At 38.0% G+C, this 23,562-nt stretch overlaps 1 protein-coding gene and 2 pseudogenes across 2 annotated transcripts; 1 reads left to right on the forward strand and 2 right to left on the reverse strand.

The window, feature by feature from the left end:
* Nucleotides 1-510: 510 nt before the first annotated feature.
* Nucleotides 511-5,021, forward strand: LOC102903586 (vomeronasal type-1 receptor 2-like; annotated as a pseudogene). The gene is made up of 2 exons (XR_013049329.1): nt 511-1,455; nt 2,443-5,021. The product of XR_013049329.1 is annotated as a vomeronasal type-1 receptor 2-like (transcript).
* An 8,676-nt stretch (nt 5,022-13,697) lies between these two features.
* LOC102903893 (vomeronasal type-1 receptor 4-like) lies at nt 13,698-14,314 on the reverse strand (annotated as a pseudogene).
* A 7,880-nt stretch (nt 14,315-22,194) lies between these two features.
* Nucleotides 22,195-23,351, reverse strand: LOC102907307 (vomeronasal type-1 receptor 4-like). The gene is made up of 2 exons (XM_076577282.1): nt 23,317-23,351; nt 22,195-23,149 (listed from the first exon to the last, which is right to left on the reverse strand). Exon 2 carries the CDS (start codon nt 23,128-23,130, stop codon nt 22,195-22,197), a length of 936 nt encoding a protein of 311 aa, XP_076433397.1. The 5' UTR covers nt 23,131-23,149; nt 23,317-23,351.
* Nucleotides 23,352-23,562: the final 211 nt, after the last annotated feature.

A 23,562-nucleotide genomic window follows, 5' to 3' on the forward strand; every position in this document is an offset into this window, starting at 1 on the left:
ATCCTGAGAACTTCCCCAGCACCCTGCCTCTTCCTATTCCCATGATGTCTTCATTTTTATGGTACCTCTTTCCTTACTCTCCCACCCTGTCTCTGTTCCAGCTTGACTCTATCATTTCCTTATGTCCTCATCCCCATTCTTTGCCTTCCATTACAACACACACACACACACACACACACACACACACACACACACACACACTCCCAGTTTGCTAATGTAGATCTCATCTATTTCTCCTTCACTCAGCTATCTATGTGTCCATTTTAGGGTCCTTGTTAGCTAGCTACTCTGGAGCTGTGGGTTGTAGTCTGGTTATCCTTTGCTTATATCTAGTATCCACTTATGAGTGAGTACATACCATGTTTGTCCTTCTGAGTCTGGGTTACCTCACTCAAGATGATATTTTCTAGTTCCATCCATTTGCCTGCAAATTTCATGATATTGACAATGATGTAATTTTAGCTACAAATAATTAATACCCATTTACATGTCTTCTTCCTGGTTGTACTGATGTGCTTAAATTTATTTATCTCAGGTGAAAAGAATGGTTCCTGAGAACTTGCCAATGGGGATTCTTTTCTTTTCTCTAACAGCTGTTGGGATTCTTGGCAATTGGTCAGTTCTTCTTCCTTATATCCTGTCTGTATTCACTGGAAAAAGTCTGATGCCCAAAGACCAGATTTTAAGGCATTTGATTCTAGCCAATTCCTTGGTTATTATCTCAAGAGTAATTCCTCACATAATGGTACAGCTGGGCTTGCGATATCTCCTGGGTGACCTTTTATGTAAGCTCACTCTCTACAGTAATCGAGTGGCCCGGGCCATTTCCCTGCACTGCACCTGCCTCTTGAGTTGCTTCCAAGCAATCACAATCAGCCCAAGCAACTCTAGGTGGATCAAGTTTAAACACACACTCTCCAAGTACATGGTTCGATCCTGCTCACTCAGCTGGCTTGTACATCTGCTTCTAAACACCAAAACAGCTATAGATGTGATTGGACCTGATACTAGCAAAAACTTCACCAAGAAAATCAAGTTGGGGTACTGCTCAGCATTTGTTGCTAGCAATACTGTAACTGTACTACGTCTGTCATTGCATTGTTTCATTGATGGTCTGTATTTGGGTCTCATGGTTTGGACCAGTGACTTCATGATGCGCATCCTCTATAGGCACAAGATTCAGCTACAACATATTCACAGTGCCCATCATTCTCTCAGAGTCTCCCCTGAAGACAGAGCCACAAAAACCATCTTGACCCTTGTCTGTACCTTTGTCCTCTCCTACTCAATGTCCTTCATATTAGTGATCTATACTGTGGCATTTGACAATATAAGTCTGTGGATAATCAACATATTTACATTACTAGACACATTTTTCCCCACATTTTGCCCCTTCATCCTCATCCGTAACAACAAATCTGCTCCCAAGAAGGATTTTCCCTGCTGTAGGAGAAGGTAATTTAACATGGTGATTTGTATGTTATGATAAATTTAAATATTCTTTCATCTATTATTGAACATTAGACTCACACATGGCCATGTGTTGTTTAGCAAGTCAATGGCTCTCTAAATTAAGCATTGCTAGTTGTTACTTCACTCATAATGCTGCCAAAACAGTTCCATGACATGAAGGTATCTCTTTGCTTTTATTCTAAAAGCTAAGAATTTGGGGATCATCATGTACTAGGTGGAGCTCCAGGAGTCCAATTGATGAGAGAGAGGAGGAGTGATATGAGCAAGAGATATCGAGACCATGACTGGAAAAAGCACAGGAACAAATAACCAAAACAGTGGAAACACATGAACTGTGAACCAATAGCTGAGGAGCCCCCATGGAACTGGACTAGACCCTCTGGATAAGTGAGACAGTTGTTTAGCTTGAACTGTTTAGGAGGCCCCCAGACAGTGGGACTGGGACCTATCCTTGGTGTATGAGCAAGCTTTTTGGAACCTAGGGCCTATGCTGAGACACTTTGCTCAGCCTTGGTGCAGGGAGGAGGGGATTGGACCTGCCTCAACTGAATGTACTAGGCTGGACTGACTCCCCAGGGGAGAACTTGCCTTGGAGGAGGTGGGAATAGGGTGTAGATTGCGGGGAAGGCTGGAGGGTGGGAGGAGGGAGGACAGGAGACTCTGTGGCTGATATGTAAAATGACTAGAAAATCGCTTATATAACATTTAAAAAAGAAAAAATAGAATATCATATGCTTACAGATATCTAATTGGCTGTTGAGGTATGTGTTTCACTTCAAGCACAGCCTGGACTCTGGTCCCACTGCTGCAACTGAATTGTAGAAAAAAAAGAGCAAAGAAAAATCCAGAATCTTTGGCATGTGAGAATAACATGTTTATGTGATCAATTCTATTTTATTCATTCACATTTTGGCTTCACTGATGTTCTGCATTTATTCTTATGATATGGTTTTGTGGCTCCACTTCCAGGTTCCTCTATGGGAAGAAATGACAAATGCTGTGTATTTGCTGTACCCATTGTTTCTTCAGACTTCCCTGGAAAGACAGAGACATCCCTAGTCTTCCAAATTCTGCTGTGAACCATTATCATCTCCTACTCAGCTGCTTGCCCCCTTACATTCTGTATGACAGTCTGTGACAATCCAAGGCTGTGGAGATTAACCTCTACATTTCTACAAGCATTCTCCATATGATGTCCTATTTTATTCGTGTTCCCAACTTAGTCTCCACACTCTCTTTTCCCTACCATGGATAAGATAATATTTTTCTAATTTCTCAATGTGTCACAAGTTGTTGATTTCTGTTCATGAATATATCCATATGTTCTTTATTATTTGTGCAAGGCTAACATTAGGTAACATGATGGTTAATATTGATAGTCTACTTGATAGGATCTAGAATCACCCAGGAAACAAAATCTGGATACATCTTTGAGGGAGTTTAAAGCTGGGTTAATGGAGGTAGAGGACACAGTCTAATTTGGCACATCCATCAATTCTCTGGCTAGATTCCTGGACTGAATAAACTGGGGAAAGCAAGTTGAGAACTGGCATGCATCTCGCTTTGCTATCTGTCTACAGATGCCATGTGATCACCTGCCTCAACCTCTTGATACCATGATCCCTTCCCATAATGGACTGTGTCCTCAAACTGCAAGCTGAAATAAACCATTTCCACTTTAAGTTGTTTTTGTCAATTTTTTTGGTCAAAACATTGAGAAAATTAACTAAATAACTCAATAGCATACTAAATTGTACTGATAAAATCTTATGAGTCATTGTGGTGGCTATAGCATGTTTAAATGGAGTTAAATTCTGAGGCTTTTTTTGTCTTTTTACATTGCTGGCAGAAGATGGCAAATACTGCAACTTTTGGGAGGCTGTCAACTCAAGTTGATCCTCCAGGATTTACATTATATAGAATGGGGTCTATATTTTTCCAGCTTATGTGATTAATACATGCTTAGAATTTCAGCTTTGTATATACAAGAGAAAAAAAGTACATACCCTGCAGATGACAACACTATTTTTTACTCTTCCTATGAAATAACAGAAATAAGAATGTAAACAAGGACCAAGTTCATTTAAATCAATGGTAATAAATATATAAATATAAATTTTATTCATTATAAAACTGGAAGTTTTTCTATCATGATGTTTAAGATTTATGTATTTCTAATCTAATATTATCTTACTCTGTTAAAGCAGTTTTTCCTTCATCCACTTCTTTTTACTATTTTATATTTCGAGGGTGGGGATATTGAAGCCTGTGTTTTTGTCTGAATAGTTGGACTATATGAGATTATTCAGTTCCATGATTTCCAAGATAGTAGACATCTACATATGGTGAATATCATTTAAAGATAATCTGTTGAAAACATGAGTACTGTCTGTTATAGTGTTTTAGTACAATAATTCTACCACTCTGTAGGCTGAGACAGGAAGATGGCTATGAATCTGAGGTGAGCCTAAACAAGATAGAAAGTCTGAGGCTAGCCCACCCTACCTTATGAGACCCAAACAATTCAAAACAAAATGTTTAAAAAAAAAACACTATCACCACTACCAGAACCACCACCAAAAACATTTGAAGACTGAGAACTAAAAGTTGTCTTAGTTTAAAAAAAATAGGACTCAGTATGGTCATTGCTTTTGTTTACCCTCCAGAAAATGACAGAGAAAGCAGTCTGGTACAGACCTGGAAACTTCATCCCTACTGGCTAACTTCCACAGTGCTGGGGATTTCTATTACATTGCTGGAGTTGAAAAGTTATCATCAATTATACCCAGCTTTGCCACTGTGCACTGTGACAATGAATGACTTTGAAAGACATGCTCACTGGTGTAATAGTGACACAAACATCAGTCCTGCTCCACAAGCTGAAACCCATGCCTGGCACCATTATTGGACCAAGAATCCATGACTAGACAGGTCATAGGCTCTTGGAGAGAACTATTGCTTCTAATCTTCTAAATGAACATAGTATTAGACTAACTCATAATGACTTGTCATACCCATAGATTACTACATCTCTCAATCCTCATCAGTTAAGTTCCTATTTGCAGTAGATAATGATTAAAATAGAAATGCATAATTGTCTAGGTGCAGAGAATAAGAGACTATATGACAATGCTTATACCTAAACAGGATGTTTCTATCACATCCCCTCCTCAAAAGACTCAAAAATCATTGCTGAAAAGAACATGGAAAGACTGTAAGAGCTCGAGGTGGTTGATGATTATACAGAAACAATGTCTTGTGTGCACAGCAGGGCACTGCACATGTGAATTCACAATAGTTGTGACAGCATGCATAAGAACTGTACAAGTCCAAGCCATACCAAATCCCATCATACAAAATGGAATTGGCACTAAATTCTTCCCTAGCTGGAGGCTAATGGCAATTCTCAGCTGTTGAGATAAGAAAAGATACTGTTTTCTCTAACAGCATAGTTAGAGAACTATTACAAAATAAAAAAATATAGAGATCAATGTGATTAAACCATGACGTTTTTTAGATGGTCTGAGAAAAAATAAACATTTATTTTTATTGTGTTTATTGTGTTTCTCATTTTCACTGAAAATTTTATCTTAGACTTGTGGAGTGATTACTTTTTTTCCTCCTTTTTTAAATTAATAGATTTTCTACTCATTTTACATATCAACCACAGATTCCCCTGTCCTCCCTCCTCCTACCCCCCAAACTTTTCCCCTAACCCACTCCCCATTCCCACCTCATTCGAGGCAAGGTCTCCCATAGGGAGTCAGCAGAGCCTGGTACATTCAGTTAAGTCAGGTCCAAGCCCTCATCCTTGCCCCAAGGCTGCACAAAGTATCTCACCATAGGCACTATGTTCCAAAAACCTGGCTCATGCACTAGGGACAGGTTCTGGTCCCACTGCCAGGGGGACCCCTAAACAGTTGAATCTAAACAATTGTCTCACTTATCCAGAGGGCCTAGTATAGTACCATGGGGGATCCTCAGCTATTGGTCCACAGATCATGTGTTCCCACTAGTTTGGCTAGTTGTCATTGTACTTTTTCCAATCATGATCTCCATATCTCTTGCTCATAGAATCCCTCCTCTCCCCCATCAACTGTACTCCTGGAGCTACACCTGGGACCTGGTCATAGATCTCTGCATCTGCTTCCATCAGTCACTGGATGAGGGTTCTTTGATGACAGTTATTGTGTTCCACCATCCGATCACCAGAGTAGGTCAGCTCAGGCACCCTCTCAACCATTGCCAGTACTCTATAGTGGAGTCATCTTTGTGGATTTCTGGGGACCTCTCTAGCACTCTGCTTCTTCTTATTCCCATGGTGTCTTCATTTATCATGATATCTCTTTCATTGTTCTCCCACTCTGTTCCTGATACAGCTATGACCTCCTGCTCCCCTAAGATCTCTTTTCCCTACTCTTGCCCTACATTACCCTCCTCACTCCCAGTTTGCTCATTGAGATCTCATCCATTTGTCCATTGCTGGGTGATCCTTGTGTCTTTCCTAAGGTCCTCCTTTAAAAGCTGTAAGTTATCTTAATCAGTGAACCATCTCTCTAACCCCTGTAACATGATGTAAACACCACAATTGATAAAAGAACAACAGAAAAATAGTATGTCAACACAGTTTGTTACATGTAATAAAATTAGTGGAAATGTTTCCTTAATAAGTCATGTAAACATTGCTATCTATAGACTGTTTACCTCCTCTCTCTTTAGCTCAGGAAAAAAAACAGATAAATAGACAAATATTTGATAGATCACTTAATAAAGATTGGTTTGATGGCCAAAAATATAAGGTATTTATCTAACTTAATCGTTTATCTTTTTGAGAAATGGCCCTACTATACATCCATGCCTGTCTTTAAAGTCACAGAGATCCACCTGCCTCTGCCTCCTAAGTATTAGGATTGAAAGTATACACAATCTTGCCTGTCACAACTTCATAATTTTGAGGAAAATATATATTAAAAAGGAATAAGTCAACATTATATGCAATTGACAGTAGTTAAAATTATATTATTGTGAAGTGTCAACAACATAAAAATTAATGAAAATCCATAAATATTACTGTTGGGAGTATAAATTGTCATCACATGACCTTGAAAATGACACCCACAGCACTCAGAGATTGTGGTGTGTATGCATGTTTATTTTTCTTGTAGTGGAATCTAAGACTATGTATATTCTAGCTCAAAATTATCACTTGAGATGGATCTATAACAGTAATTTAATTTCTTTAAGTTTATATCTTCAAAATGCCAGCAGGTTTGCACCTAAGCACTTTACAAGAGTGTTTAGAATTATAAAATAATTGTACACAGGAAGTCCACCACCAACTGTCCATATAAATAGTCTTATATTATGAAATGGATGGAATTTAGTTACATCATAAAATTGATGAACTTCAACTTTAGAAAATACATGGATGGATAATTTTTAATGTAACTTGTAAGAAGAGAAACTCCAAAGATCATTGATTTGTCCTTCATGAAAGCCCCTTAATGCTGGTGTTCTTCAAATTTATGGATTCTCACAGGATAGTATGGTGTTGGGGAAGGACTTCAGGTTGACCAGAAGTCAGACAAGGCACGTGATAGGCCTCTGATTTTTAAAATTGACTTCTGTGCCTTCTGCCCTATCCCTTCAACATCTGTGCACTCCAAGGGGGCAAAGCAAAGTTTTCCTCTGAATTCTTCATAATCAATTCTTTGGATTTGCTTGTGTAATTGTTACCTCTTTTCACTCTCACATAATCATGGAAAATTGTTTAAATGTCACCCTCAATCCCTCATGTAGATGATGTCACATATCTAGAGCTGGATAGGATCTGATGTCCAACATCTAGATCTCCATGTGGCCAGGGACCCAGGGAACAATAAACCTATAAATCAAGGAGTAAACTATCATCCAAATTGTAGGACAGAAACAGACTCTCCTTGAGTCTCTCAGCATCCTGGTATCACCGAGCACAACTGTAGAAATGTTTTCTTTCTGTACTAAGTGGTCTGTGGCTCTTACAGTATTTCTCTGCCCTCTTCTCTAAGGATCTCTGAGCTAGGTTTCGAGGTGGTCCAATATAAAAATCTGGCATCGGGGAGGTTAGAATGGGGAAATAGGAATATGGATATGATCATATTTCACTGTGTACATGAATGAAAAAAACTCAAAAAAAATTAAATAGAAAATGTATATGCTTAGGAACATGGACTACACTCAACACTGGTCTTTTCTTTTTTTCTTAATTTTTTTTGAAACAGGGTTTCACTGCATTGTACATGCTAGCCTCAAACTCTTTATCCTCCTGTTTCAGCCTTCAGAGTGTTAGGATTACAGATTAGTGCCATACTGACCAGGCCTTCTTTCCCTGTGGTCTCAGCTTGAGAGTCGATGTAAAAATGTTTGTAATAAAGATTGCCTTCAGTTAGTTATATGAAAAAACCTTTAGGAGCCACAAATTTCCTTTCATGGCAGAGTGAGGAGGAAGTACTATTATTCTTAGACATTCACAGTTCATCAAGATCATAAAAGTAATCTTTGCTTGGAGTCTAAATGCAGAAAGCTGATTACTGACTGATTATAGGTGCTTGTATTTTCTGAATCTCAGGGGAGTTTTGGGACATGAAGCCAAGATGTGAGAAGGAATAGAAGGACGTTTCTTTGTCATATACATCAAGACCCTAAAGACCTTCACCATTCTGCCCTACAGTGAATCATGCCAGGGGTTCCTGAAGACAAGTCATCCAGGAGGGGACATATTAACTTCAAAGCCTGGGATTGAAAGAGGAGCACCACACATGGAGCAGGGAATTCCTGGAACTTCTGTATCTGAAGACATATCCCTTCCTCTGTGAATTTATGCTGTTCACTGTTCCTGCAACTCTCATTTATATAAAACCTCAAGTGTTTGTTTGTTTTTAGTTTCATTAGAATTCTTCTGAGATTGATATCCTTAATGTCCATCTAACTTCAATCATGTCACCATTTCAATAAAAGCACCATTCTTTTATTTCTAGTGAGGAGTTAAATCAAGTTTTCTCCCATATTGTTGAAGACTTTGGATATAGTACTGGATGCCTAAAAATAGAGATTTTCATGACTATATATTTTTCTTATGCAGTCTAGTCCCCATCCTTCAGATTAATTGCTTTCTATTCTCTTTAGATTACGAAAATGATTGGTATAATTTTTTGTCATGAACTCCTACTCAGTTGTGCCTTTTGTTCCTAAAACCACATTCAGAACTGTGTCATATCCTGACATTTTTTAATCTATGATATAAAATGGTTCACATTTTCCCTTGCTTCTGTGGATATTCTTACTTTGTGTTGTGCTGTGCTAAATACTCCTTCTTAACAATATCTGTTTGTTCACTGCTTTTTTGATTCTTGATCACACTCAGTCATGGAACATTTATTAAATGAGCGTGCCACTGTTCACTAAACTTCCACCACTAGAAATGGAGAGGAAAGAGAAACCATTTTTGAGTGAATCCCTTGCCACAGCTCTTCTCCATGTGTCTTTATCACAGCTATGTTACATTAAGGTAATGGTCCTTCATACCAGATCTTCCATCTTTCTCTGGTCTCCTCTTCCACTCACCTTACCTACACTTTTTCCCTTTTCCTCTTTCTTTGTGTAGATGGTAACTCAAAGATAAAGTTTTTTTTAGCATTGAGAGTATACTGAATCCTATCTTTTTAATACAATTAGTAACAGTATTTTTATTCTTTATCTGCTTTTCTGCCCCTATAGACCTGTGGACAGAGGCCAGAGAGTTGTCAGTTCCACTGGATGGTGTAAGCCACCTACCATGGGTGCTGGGCACTGAACTCAGGTCCTTTGAAAAACTACCAAGTACTCATAACCACTGAACCATCACTAACATTCTTTATCTGATGGTCTGTCTTAACATTTTATAATGTCTTGATGCATTGTTGAGACAGTAATTTGCAATTCAGGCAACTATCCCAAGTCTCATGACATTATGTGGAATACAGTCATTGTTTTTTTGGGTGATCTGGGTATACTTAGAAACTTAGAGTTATAACTTTCCAATGAAAATCTATTTTCTTCCTTAAATCAAAGAGACAAATATTTATATAGAGGTTGAATTATTTTAAGAATCAATGATAATGAACATTTAAAATTAGTTTCAAAATATAAACATATCCTATTATGTTTTTTAATTTATGCAGCATTAATTTATGCCATCTCAAGTTTCCTGACATATATTTAAATTGATATATTGGTGTCAATTTTCAGTGTTTTATTCCTATTAATGTCTATGAGAAGATTAATTTTCACATTAATTCTTATTGTATACTGCTTAATTGATCATAATAGAAAATTAAGCTAGACTTTAATTTGAGTATTTAGAAGTATTTTTCTTGGTGCTGGAGAGGTGGTTTAGCAGGTAAGAGCACTTGCTGATCTTCCAGTGGAACCAAGTTTAGTTCCCAGCACCCACATCAGATGGTTCATGCCTGCCTGTAACTCCAGCTTCAGGAGATCTGAATATCTTTCTGTGGTCTGCAAACACATGGCATACTTACACAGAAACACAGGCATACACACACACATGCACACATAAACAAGTAAATCTTTAAAAAATAAACATTTGATTATTTTTAATTTTCTATCATATTGATTTAATGATTGTTTTTCAACATTTATGATGATGAATAGTGTAGTTTTGTTTTTGACTTTAACAAAGATAAGAAGCTTGATTCAATGTCTTCTGGAACAGTCTTTGCATCCTATCAGAATATTCTTTGCAAAGGCATTATTAAACAAATTCTATAGTTTGTTTATTTTATATCTAAGATATTTTTAATCTCTATACAAAACAGCCACAACAATGAACAGTGTATAATATATATGACAAATATATTAATATTAATGAGCAGAACTTTAAAAACTTGGGAACATTGAAATCATCATTAAACTTCATTATTATATATAACAAGTACCACCAAGATTGATACAAAATTTTCATTAATAAAATCAGCCAATTTTTCAACAGTATTTATCTTTGTAAAAGATATATAAAGCCAATGAAGATGTGGCTATTTGATTTAAACTAATCAATTTTTTTAGAATTATGAGAACCTATTGGGTGGGGTGTATGCAAGTGAGTGCAGTTCCCATGGTGGCCAGGAGTGGGCATCAGATCTCCTGGACCTGGTGTTACAGGTGGTAGTAGGATTCCTAATGTGAGTATGGAAACCCAACTCAGGTTCTCTGAGAGAGAAGCATGTGCTCTTAATCACTGAGCCAGTTCATGTACCAGGGAGAGATCCTATTCCCACTGTCAGGGGCCCCTCAAACAGACAAAGCTGTGCAACTTTTTGCAGCCCATTGCCTATTACGGTAGGACACCTTGCACAGCCTTGATGCAGGAGGGCACAGCTTGGGCATACCTCAGCTGAAAGTGCCAGGCTTTGCTTACTCCCCATGGGAGGCCATACCTGTTTGGCACTTAGAAGCACTGAGAGAAATCAAATATATCTATGTGAAGAATTGTACTTAAACATGTCCAGTAGTTACACTGTCAATCAATGAAAACTGAAGACTCAAAATATTCATGACCAGCTGGATGACTAAAAATGTGGTGGACTACACTTCTCAGCACTAAAGAACTAAGAATGTATATGAGCATAAATGATAAATTTCACGATACAATTCTGAGTACACTCAGAGGAAAGTTACAATATATTTTATGATTTCAATCATACAAAATTTTGGGGATTAAAAATCAAGTGCAGTGAGAAAAAGCAGTGGTTGTCTGGTGGACACAAAAAGAAATATTAATGTATAAGGTACATGTATGAGTAATGGTCAGGTTTATAATGATGATGTTGAGGGTAGTTTTATGGGAATGTAAACTTATTAAAATAGAGTTTAAATGTGTTCCATTTGTTGCATATCTTTGATGCTTTATTAAATGCAGTGACAGAGCTTACTACACATTTCCTACCAAAAACAGTATCCCACCATGTAACCATAGTTGAATTATAAAATCTAGAGTATTTATATCTATATAGCAACATGTCTCATCTCTTAACTCCTTTCCCATTTTCAGAATAATTCCAATGGTGCCTTTAGTGGTAGAAGAAAGCAAAATACTCCCATGAAAAATCCAAGCCAAGATTCAATGTAGCATTTACCAAACTTCCTTCTTTAGAGCATGTTCACATCCAAATTGTGCTTTATGCAAAAAAGATACAGTAATAAGACAAGATAAACTACTGACCAGAAGAAACAGCAAAATGAGAATAAAATTCTCAGATGTGTTGGACCAAGTGACAATTTCTGTGAAATGCAGAGAAAGTTCACAGATATTGCATTATACTAGAAAATGAGAACTAAATCAGAAAAGATTTTAAGTGCTTAGCTTCCTACAAACATAAATAAGGAAAAATATCCTATGTTTTTAAAATGGCAAATGGAAGTGAAATTAAAGGTGAGATATCTGAATAAAAACTTAAAAGTGTAGATTCAGACACTCTAAGAAGACTCAAGGAGGTACTCCTGGTTTCAGGGTGTCATTGTTATGTTGAAATAATATGTCAATGCCTGTTATTAATGGTGCAAAAGTCAGGACTGAAGGTCTCCCTACCAAGTCCATGTGTTAACATGTAACAACCAACAACATAGACAAGATGGAGCTTTTATCCCCCAGTGCGAAGGACTTGGGTTATTGGGGTGTGCACTCCATGGGGACCAGAAGACAGCAGATTAGACCCATGTATTCTTTGCAGAAAAATAAATTTTCTCCTAGGAAAAGTTATTTTAAATTCATTATGTTAGTAATGTAACTTCTCAGGAGAAAGCAGGAGGCCAGAGGTTTGAAGAAACAAATATATGTAAAGTATTGAATTACACACAACCAAAACATTTTTGGGAATCTTTAGAAAGTAGATGTTGGAGCATATGGAATATAGCATCTAGAGTCATGGAGATGGGCATATGAGGAAAATGAACCAAGTGGACCACAGGGCTGTGGTGTCAGGTTTTATCTAATTTTGTTTTAATCATGTATTAACACTACATACTATGGTGTTGCATCATGATTCTTTCATACATGTGTGTTATGTGCTTGTGTTATATTTACCCTTCATTGTCTCATCTACTTCTTTCTTTTCTTCTCTCTTGTTCTTTTCCACTTCTCAGTAGTCCATACTTTACTCTGATTCCTTTTTATTCTTTGACTTCACATGAAAGAAAGTGTACTATTTGGCATTGTGAAGCTAACTACTGTTTTCTCTCTTTTTTGTAATTTTTTTTGAGACAGGGTTTCTCTATGTAATAGTTCTGTCTGTCCTGGATCTCACTCTGTGGCCCAGGTTGGCCTCAAACTCAGAGATCTGCCTGCCTCTACTTTCCCAAGTGCTGGGATTAAAGGACTGTGCCACTACCACCCAGCCCTGACTAATTTTCTTAAGGTGAATTCTATCCAATTTTCTATAGCATTTTCAGGCCAGCTGGAGAGCTGGCTCATTGGGAAAGCATGCAGTGAACTTCTAGAGGAAATGAGTTCCAGTGGTTCAGAATTGGATGTTAATCATTTTCCAGAGGATCCAACATGCTCCTCTTGTCTCTGTGGGTAGTGTTCAGTGAAGGAGGGGCACATACATACTCTGAGGCACACACATACATGAAATAAAAAATTTTAAATCTGATCAAAACATTTTGGGGCTAGAGAGATGGCTTGGTGGTTAAGAGTATCCAGGAGCTTTAAATGGTGGTTCAAAACCACATGTAGCTCCAGTGCTAAGGGGTTCAATACCCTTTTCTGACATTTTCAGGTACTTTATGCATGTGATGCATGGACATATATAAAGAAAAAAATACATATACATGTAAAATAAGAACACCTCTCCCCCCAAAATGAGCAGGAAATCTTTTCTGAGTATTCCAATGATGTTTGCTCTTTTACATGCATTTTCTCATGTTCACATATAGTATCCATATTACAACATAGTAACTGTATAATATGCTGCTGGTTATACATTGTTGAAAAGCTCTCATTATTGGATAGTAAATTATATAAGAAAATATTATAATGAAATTTCTAGATATCACACTACATAGCACAGGTGTCAGTTACAGGATACTTGATACTTTACAACTGCATTCTTACCATTCTACAGCAGATAAAAGAATATGCCAATATATAAGTAAAGATAGATGAGCAGAGCTCATGCCAAACTTGGAAGAAGCTATCTCTTACCACAGCAGGGTAAAAATATGCTGGAATTATATTTAATATTGGTGATGACAACAATGGAGTAAAATATGAAAAAGCATATTTCGAGAAATAGAAATACACTTACTCCCCTTAGCATTGGAATTTTTTGAGTAAGTCGTAAAGATGACCAGAATGGAAGAGAATGAGTAAGAGATGACAAATATGTACACCAAGACGAGGATAGTTTGGGTGGCTCTGTCCTCAGATGAGATTTTTATTAAGTGCTGAGCACTGTGAATACGCTTGACTTGTCTCTTACACCTGTAGAGGGTAATTGCCATGGAGCCCCTTGAGCAGATCATGAGACCCAGACAGAGGCCATCAGGGAAGCACAGTAAGAACATGTACAGTGCAGTTGCCACATTGCCAGAAGCAAACCATGATCAGTACCCATGAATCACCCTGTTAGCCACATTTTTATTGTAAAAGGGACTTGACATTTTTACTGGATTTACGATGTTTATAAGCATCTGAACAAGCCAACTGAGTGAGCATGATGATGTACTTGGTGGCTTTGTGTTTAAGTTTCATTCACCTGGAGTTGCTAGGACTGATTGTGAATGCTTGGAAGCAACTCAATAAGCACATGGCCTACACACCACCCCTTCATTGTAGTGTTACTGCACCTTCCACATGCTGAGTCATCAACTTTAGTTATTTTTTTTCTTTAATACATTTTATTTATTTATTTATTTAATACCTGGGCCACAGTTTCCCCTCCCTCTTTTCCTCCCTCTCCCTGCTCTCCCTCCCCACAATATTCCAATCCCCAATCCAGTCCTCCTCAGTTTCTGTTTAGGAAAGGACAGATCTCCCATGAGTATCAACAAAACATGGCATATCAACTTGCAGTAAGACTAAGCACCTCCTCATGTAGTAAGGATGGGCAAGGCAACCCAGTATGAAAAATAGTACCAAAATCCTGTTAAGAGTTGGAGATAGCCCATGTTCCCATTGGTAGGTGTCCCACAAGAGGACTGAGCTACACAACTATAGCATATATGCAGAGTGCCTAGGACAGTCCCATGCAGGCTCCCTGGTTGTTGGTTCAGTCTCTGTGGGACCCTATCATCAGAGCCTAGTTGATTCTGTATTTTCTTGTGATGTTGACCCCTCTGATTCCTACAATCTCTGTTAAAATATATTCAAATCTCGATTCTAATCACAACAACATAGTCAAGTCCCCACACCCATGAAAGTTTCAAGTTTACAATTATCCATGTCTCAACATGAAAATAATTCTCACTTGTGTAATGTGTGATGTCACAGTAGCACGTGCTGATCTGTAAAGTGAGTCTGTCCTATTTTGAGATGAGACTCTGGGCCCAGATTTAGGACTTTATTATTCCCAGGTCTCCTTTTTTACTACAGGAGTGATTTTCAGCTCAACTCTAGATCCATAACAGCATCTATATAACTGGCTGAGAAAACTTTTAAATGACTTCCCACCAATTACATGTCAATGCAAATGTGTCCTCAGCACAGGAACAAATCAAATGAAGCAATTAGGAGTAATTAGGAAGAAAACACATCTGTAAGCCCTTAATGCTACAAGGAAGGAAGAAGAAATCACAGAGGACTAACGCTAAAAAAAATGGAGTAGTTGCATGGCCTTGATGACTAGAGGAAAAGCTGAGAGCCTTTTTCAATGCTTAGACATCCTTGGAGATTTCTCTAAGCTCTGAAGAAAGACTAAATCCTTAGACATGGAGAAAGGAGATGCAGTAAATAGTCTCCCCCACTTCAAGTTACATTTTCTAAAACATGGATCATTTTCACTGTGCAGTTGTTATTCACTCTTTATGAACTATACTGCATTCTTCTCCATGCATATGAAGTAATTTATATGAATACTTAATGTGGAGTCTCATAATTGAGCTTACTATGCTCTGAAATTCATTGTAATTGGATTGTACATGCATGTGTTTTCCTGTATTGACTTAAGAACAGATTAGAGATATTGGTGTATTTTTAAAATACAACATTTTTATTAATTATTTGAGAATGTCATACATGAAGACAATGTACTTTGATCATATTCACCTCCTCACCTGTCCTCAAAAGTCATCTATATCTACCTCTACATTTCCAAACTCCCAACTTCATGTCCTCTACTTTTAATAATCTACCAAGTCAATTTCTGCTGTCCATATACTCACTGGTATGTGAGGTCATCCACTGGAACTTGGTTAATAGGGGATATACCCTAAAGAAAACTGACTAACCCTGTCCAGAATCCATGATCTGTCAATATGTCCTCAATTAGGATTGGAGTCTAACCAAATCCTCCCTCATGCTAGAAAGTTGACTCCCTTAATTCTATGCCTGTATTTTTTTAATGAAGAAATTTTTTATTCATTTTACATACCAATTACAGATCCCCCTTCTTCCTTCCTCCCACCCCTCCATCCCTTCCCAACCCATCCCCAGTTCCTTCCTCCAACAAGGTATGGCCTCCCATGGGGAGTCAGCAGAGCCTGGTACATTCAGTAGAGGCAGGTCCAAGTCCCTCCCCCTGCCTCAAGGCTGTGCAAGATATCCCACCATAGGTTGTGGGCTCCAAAATGCCATCTCATGCACCGGGGATGGATCCTGATCCTCCTGCCAGGGGGCTCTTAAGCAGATCAAGCTACTCAACTGTCTTGCTTATGCAGAGGGCCTAGTTCAGAAGGACAAACATAGTGTGTACTCACTCATAAGTGAATAGTAGATGTAAAGCAAAGGATAAACAGATTGTGCCTTTCTTATGCAGGAACCACAGCTGTTGGGAGTTCTTGAGTGCAGTGGTCCTGTCATAGCCAGCAGTATTGCTTTTCTGGGACCCTCCATGTTATCAGGCCCTTACAATTTTTCCATGGCCTTTTCTAAAATGTTAAGTGAACCCTCCAGTGAAGGGAATCATAGAGATATCCCATTTGTGACTGGGCCATATAGAGCCATTTATTCTCTCCATTTCGGCCAGTGTGGTAAGCACTTTCACAGATCAGAGAAACTTGTCTGATGAGTTTTGACTGTTGCACTACTCTATGGGTTCAGGCATGAGAATTTAGAGGATAGTTTGTCACCATGTCCTTTTAGCAAAATAATGGCATTCTTTTCCTCCATAGTGCTATGAAGTCCCCTCCCATGGATTCCGGTCCCAATTTGCATTACCAGGCTTCCTTCAGAGCAAAGGTTCTCAACCTGTGGTAAGCATAGAGACCATATTTTAAGATGGTCTTAGGAATCCCCAACCGCTTATTTATTTTTGTTGCTACTTCATAACTGTAATTTTACTACAGAGTGATGAATCCGTTCCTAATACATTGGAATAAGTGTTTCCCAATGGTCGTAAAGCACAGATTGAGAGCTTCTGCGGTAGGGAAAGCCCTAAATCCAATCAGAAAGCAGCTGGTTACTCTAATAATAGTTGTGTCATCAATTTACCCATGGGATTATCTTACTGTGCTGGTCATTATTGTTTATAGTATTCACAGCTGGATTAGACTAGTTGTGATGTTGTTCCTCCAACATCCTGAATGCATCTCAGGTAATATGAAATGTACCCAGCAGGGATGAAACATCTTGGTCAATATGAACTTGATTTCTCATGTCCAAGTCCAAAGTGTGTGGTATCTGCAGCAAGAGGGCCTTGCTATAAAGTTTTTGATGACAAGCAAGAGCAATGTCAATAGTCTGTATTGTTTGGGGGGCCTCCAGGACACTCAGACCAGCAACTCAAGGGGAGGCACCTCATATCTGGTGTTTCAGTTGTCAACCTGTGGCTTCTGAAAAGAGCATAATACTCTTTATAGGATAACCCTAACTAAACACTCAGAAAGCTTACTATACCATGCTACCTGAAATACACATTACCTCACAACAACCCAGTTGCATTATCAAACCTGGATTACATATATATATATATATATATATATATATATATATATATATAGCAATATTATGAAATCTCTTATCACCTTCGACATTTTCATCACAATGGTGCCATGTGTGGCAGAAGAAAACAAATTGTTCTCATTAAAAAAATCTTAGCCAGTATTGACTGCAGCATTTAGCAACCTTCCTTCTTCAGAGCATGCTCACATTCAAATTGTATTTTATGGAAATAAGATATAGTAATAAGATAAGACAAACTACTGACCAAAAGAAAGAACAAAATGAAGATAAAATTCTCAAATGTTTTGCAGCTGGAGGACCATATTTCTGTAATATGCAGAGAAAGCTCACAGATAATGCATTAGGCAAAAGCCAAATAATTAATTCAGAGAAGGTTAAAAATGGTCAGTTTCCTACAAAGGCAAATAAGGAAATTTTCCTATTTTGTGAAATTTGCAAATGTAAATAAAGCTGAAGATGAGATACCTGAATGATGAAATTTAAAAGTGTAGATATAGATTTACTAAACAGACTGATGGAGGATAATCATGGATTGGTGTGTCACTGTTATTTAGAAATAATATGTCACAGACTGTTAATAATGGTGATAAAGTCATCACTGAAGTTCTCTGCACCAAGTTCATGTGTTAACATGTGGCCCCTTACTCACATCATAGAGAAAATGGAGTTTTTATTCCCCAGTGGAACAGAGGACCCCTGGCTAGACCCATTTCTTATTTGCAGAAAAAGAGATATTTTCTCCTAGGAAAAGTTATTTTAAATTAATTATGTTAGTAGTGTATCTCTTCATGAGAAAGCAAGAAGCCAGAGGTGTACTTTTTGAAGAATAAATATATGTAAAGAATAAAATTGTACACAACTAAAACATTTGACGAATCTTCTAGAGTGTGGACGTTACAGAACCTGACATGTAGCATCTGGATTCATTGAGAAAGCATGTGAGTAAAATGAAACAAATAGTCCACAGGGCTGTGGTGGTAGGTTTTAATTACTTTTTATTTTAACTACATATTAATAGTACACAGTAGAGTATTGCATTGTGATACTTTCCTACATGCATATTATGTGCTTGTGTCATATTTATCCTTCATTGTCTCATCTATTTCCTGTTTTACTTCTCTTTTGCTCTTTTCCTCTTCTCAGTAGTTCATATTTTATTCTGATTCCTTTTTAATCCTTGGTTTCACATGAAAGAAAATGTAGTATTTGCCTTATTGGCTATTTTATCAAGGTTAATTTTGTTCCCATTCATTTTTCTGCAGCATTTTCAGACCAGTGATGACACATGAGGGGTTGTAATGTCAACATATGAGAAGAAATAACCATAGTCTGACACTGGACAGCTGCCTCAGTGGGTAAAACACATAGTGAATTTCCAAAAGAACTGAGTTCAGTCTCCAGCAGTCACCTTGAGTCTCTCACAACTGCCTGTAACTCCAGTTGCAGAGCATCCAGAAAGCCTCCATAGGCAGCAGGCATGACAGCCATGTGGCACACATACATATACAGAGGTACACACACCTACACAAAATAAGAAATTTAAGAAATGATCAAAACATCTTGGGGCTGGAGAGATGGATTGGTGGTTAAGAGCACTGATTGTTCCTCCAGAGGACTCAGGCTTTATTTCTAACACCCAATAATGGTTCAAAACTATATGTAACTCCAGTCCTAAGGCATCAGATGTCCTTCTGACCTCTTCAGGTACTTGATGCATGTGGTGTGCAGACATACATGCAGGAAAAATACCCATACAGATAAAATAAAAATATGACCCTCTAACCCCTGCACACACTCACACACACCTGAGCAGAAGTCCTTTCTTAAGTGTTAAGATAATTCCTGGTCTCTCAGATTTATTTCCTGATGTTCACCTCTACTTTGCCTATACACACATAATAATTTGTAAAGTAAGGTGATTCTACATATTTGGAAAACTCTCATTATTGCATAGTAAATTATGTAAGAAAAACTTTGGAATAAGATGTGTTGTGATAACATCATATGACAAAGGATCAGTTTTAGGGCACTCAATAATATTTCCTTTCTTTTTAAAAAATGCATACTTAATATTCTTTTATAGAGTATATCCCAGCAACATCAACTGAACACAGCACATTAAGATACAATAAGACCAGGCACAAAGCTTCACATCAAGGATGAGCAAAGCAACCCAGTAGGTAGAAAAAAGGCCCAAGAATAGCCAAAAGAGTCAGACGTCCCCAGTCCCACTGTCAGGAGTCCCTCACAATTCCAAGCCAAAAACCGTAAGATACATACAGAGGACCTAACCCAGATCCATGCAGGCTCCACAATTGCAGCTTCAATGTTTGTTAGCCTCCATGAGCTTTGGTTAGTTGATTTCTCGGGCCATGCACCCCCCAGTGTCTTCGACCCCTCTGCTTCCCACAATTCCTCTTGTCCCTCTCCTCAAATCACAGGGAACTCCTTGCCAAGTTACCAAAGATGGATAGTTCAGGCTCCATATCCTCCATTAGTAGAAATCCTCAGTAGGGTTACCTTTGTAGGTTGCAGGAATGTTTCCACTGCACTAGGTATCCACATTGGCCCACTAAATGCTGTATAATTTCTGTCATCTCTCCCCATACTCTTTCCCTCCATCCCTTCATCCACACCTGATCCCACCCATTCCCATCCCTACCTACCCTCAGTTTACCTGCAAAACCTATTTGATTTCCCCATCACAAGAAGATAGATCCATGAATCTCCACTTGATCCCTCTTTGTTGCTTAGTGTTTCTGGGTCTGTGGATTGTAGCATGTTATCCTTTATTTTATAGCTAATATCTACTTTTAAGTGAGTACATACCATATGTGTCTTTCTGCCTATGGGTTACTGGAGTTGGCATTTTCTTTGGACCACCAACCATCTTCCCAACAAAGACATGAAGACTAATTAGGAATGCTGTCTTAGCTTAGGACTAACTCTTTTAACTTAATTTAAGCTCTATCTATTTATTTGCATTTTGCTTTGGGGCTTTTTACCTTTCTTTCATTCTGTATGTCCTGTATGTATGTATTTACCTGTTTATTCCTTGTCTGGCTGGCTTGACTGTGACATCTCTCTGTCATCTCCTTTTCTTTCTTCTCCTTTTTCTTACTCTCTGAAGCCTAAATTCATCCTTCTACTTATGCTCCCTGCTCAGAAGTTCTTTTTATACCTCCTCCCCACTCCTAGCCATTCAGTTTGTTATTAGACCAATCATATCTCTTAGGCCACCAAGTTAAAATAGCAACACAACTTTACATAATTAAGCAAATGCAACACATCTTTATATAGTTAAACAAATATTTTGCAACATAAACAAATGCAACACATCTTTGTATAGTTAAATTTTTTCTCCAAGAGATTGTTACCCAAGATGATTTTTTTAAACTCCTTCTATTTGCTGGCAAAATTCACAACACCAGTTTTTAAATGACTGATACTACTCCATTATGTAAATGTATTACATTTTCTTTATCCTTTTTTTGGTTTTTCAAGACAGGGTTTCTCTGTGCAGTTTTGGTGCCTGTCCTAGATCTTGCTCTGTGGACCAGGCTGGTCTCAAACTCACAGAGAGCTGCCTGGCTCTGCCTCCCAAGTGCAAGAATTAAATGTGTGTGCCACCAGCACCCAACCTCTTTATCTTTTCTAGAGATGGGGACCATCTAGGTAATTTCTAGTTTCTGGCTATTATGAATAAAGCTATTATGAACATAGTTGATCAAGTGTCATTTTGGTAGAACGGAGCATCCTTTGGTTATATATCCAAGAGTGGTAAAGCTGCATCTAGAGGTAGATCCATTACCAGGTTTTTGAGGAATTGTAACACTGATTTCCATAGTGACAGTAGAAGTTTGCATTCCCACCATCAATGGAGGAGTGTTCCTCTTGCTCCACATTCTTACAAGCATGAGTTGTCACTTGTGTTTTTGATCTTAGCCATTCTGACAGATGTAAGATTGAATCTCAAAGTAGTTTTGACTTGTATTTCACAGATGGCTAAGGTTGTTGAATATTTCTTTAAGTGTTTCTTAGCCATTTGAACTTCCTCTATTGATAATTCCCAGTTTATAACTGTACCTCATTTTAAAATTAGATTGTTTGGTTTATTCATGTATAGTTTCTTTAGTTATTTATATATCTTAAATATTAGCCATTTATCAGATGTGGAGTGGGTAAAAAATATTTCCCATTCTGCAGGCTGTCATTTTGTCCTAATTCTGGTGTCCTTTGTCTTATAGAAGATTTTTGCATTCAAGAGGTCCCATTTTTTAATTGCTGATCTTAGTGCTTGCACTCTCCATGTTCTGTTCAGGGTGTTGTCCCTGTATCAATAAGTTTAACATTATTCCTCATTTTCAGTGTTCATTGTATTAGATTTTATGTTGAGGTCTTTCATCCACATGGACTTGAGTTTTATTGCTAGTTGTTGTGACACACAACAGTAGGATTTGCTTAAGGAGATGGATGCAGGAGGATGCTCAATATTTTCAAACTAGAGTCTTAGCAATCTACAACAGATAAAAGAATATGCCAATATATAAGCAAAGGCAGATAAGCAGGGATCATGTAGAACTTAGAAGAAGCTTTCTCTTACCACAGCAGGGTAAAAATATGCTGGAACTAGACTTGATATTGCTGATGAGAACAAAGGGGCAAACTATGGGAAAGCAAATTTCTAGAAAGAGAAATACACTTACTCCCCATAGTATTGGACCTTTGGAATAGGTTACAAAGATGACCACAATGGATGAAAATGAGTAAGAGATGACAAATATGCACACCAGGATGAGGATAGTTTGAGCAGCTCTGTCCTCAGGTGAGACTTTCAGAAAGTTCTGAGCACTGTGAATGTACTTGACTTGTCTCTTATGTCTGTAGAGGAGACTCACCATGGAGACACTTGAGCAGGCCATGAGACCCAGACACAGGCCATCAGAGAAGCACAGTAAGAACATATAAAGAGCTGTTGCCACGTTGCCAGAAACAAACCATGAGCAGTACCCATAATTCCTCCTGTTAGTTGCATTTTTGTTGTAAATGGGCCCTGACACTCTTGCTGGAGTCAAGAAGTTTAGAATCAGGTGCACAATCCAGCCTAGTGAGCAAGAGGGAACAATGTACTTGGTCACTCTGTGTTTAAGTGTCATCCACCTGGAGTTGCTGGGGTTGATTGTGATCACTTGGAAGCAACTCAGTAGGCACATGGCATACAGGGACATCCCCCTTGTTGTTCGGTAAATATATATTATCAATTTACATCCAACATCATCTAGGAAATATTTAAATCCAAAGTCTAACATTGTCCGTGGAATGCCTCTTGATATGAGAGACAAGCAGTTGGCTAATGTCAAGTGCTCTATAATCACGTCTTTTGGCATTAAATGCCTTCCAGTGAGTATCAAAATGAGATAATATGATAATATTGAGGAATTCCCAAGCACTCCTACTATAATCTGAGAGAAGAGGAAAATTCCCATTGCCAAGTTGTCAGAAGCCATTTTCAGTACGATTAAAAATGTAAATAAGGCTGGGCGGTGGTGGCACACGCCTTTAATCCCAGCACTCGGGAGGCAGAGCCAGGCAGATCTCTGTGAGTTCGAGGCCAGCCTGGGCTACCAAGTGAGCTCCAGGAAAGGCGCAAAGCTACGCAGAGAAACCTTGTCTCAAAAAACCAAAAAAAAAATGTAAATAAGTTTATTATGGTCAACAGACCCTGGAAATATATTATGGATGTGCATTGTTTCATGATGTTAGCTAAAATAATATATTTATCAGTTTACTGTATTTACATAGCTCTCTCATTGAAGAAGAATTTCTGAAACTTTGTTCCTTATTGAAGGACATATCTGCACTCTTTAAAGGAGAGTTTTGGATATGTTTACTGAAGATTAATATTTTCACAGGACCAGGTGCCACATGACCTTCAAAAT

The sequence above is a fragment of the Peromyscus maniculatus genome, chromosome 1 (assembly GCF_049852395.1).
Source record: "Peromyscus maniculatus bairdii isolate BWxNUB_F1_BW_parent chromosome 1, HU_Pman_BW_mat_3.1, whole genome shotgun sequence".
Taxonomy (NCBI): domain Eukaryota; kingdom Metazoa; phylum Chordata; class Mammalia; order Rodentia; family Cricetidae; genus Peromyscus; species Peromyscus maniculatus.

What these genes read in the sequence shown, in the direction of transcription:
- LOC102907307 (XM_076577282.1), bottom strand. Translation starts at nt 23,130, where the DNA reads ATGGCTTCTGACAACTTGGCAATGGGAATTTTCCTCTTCTCTCAGATT.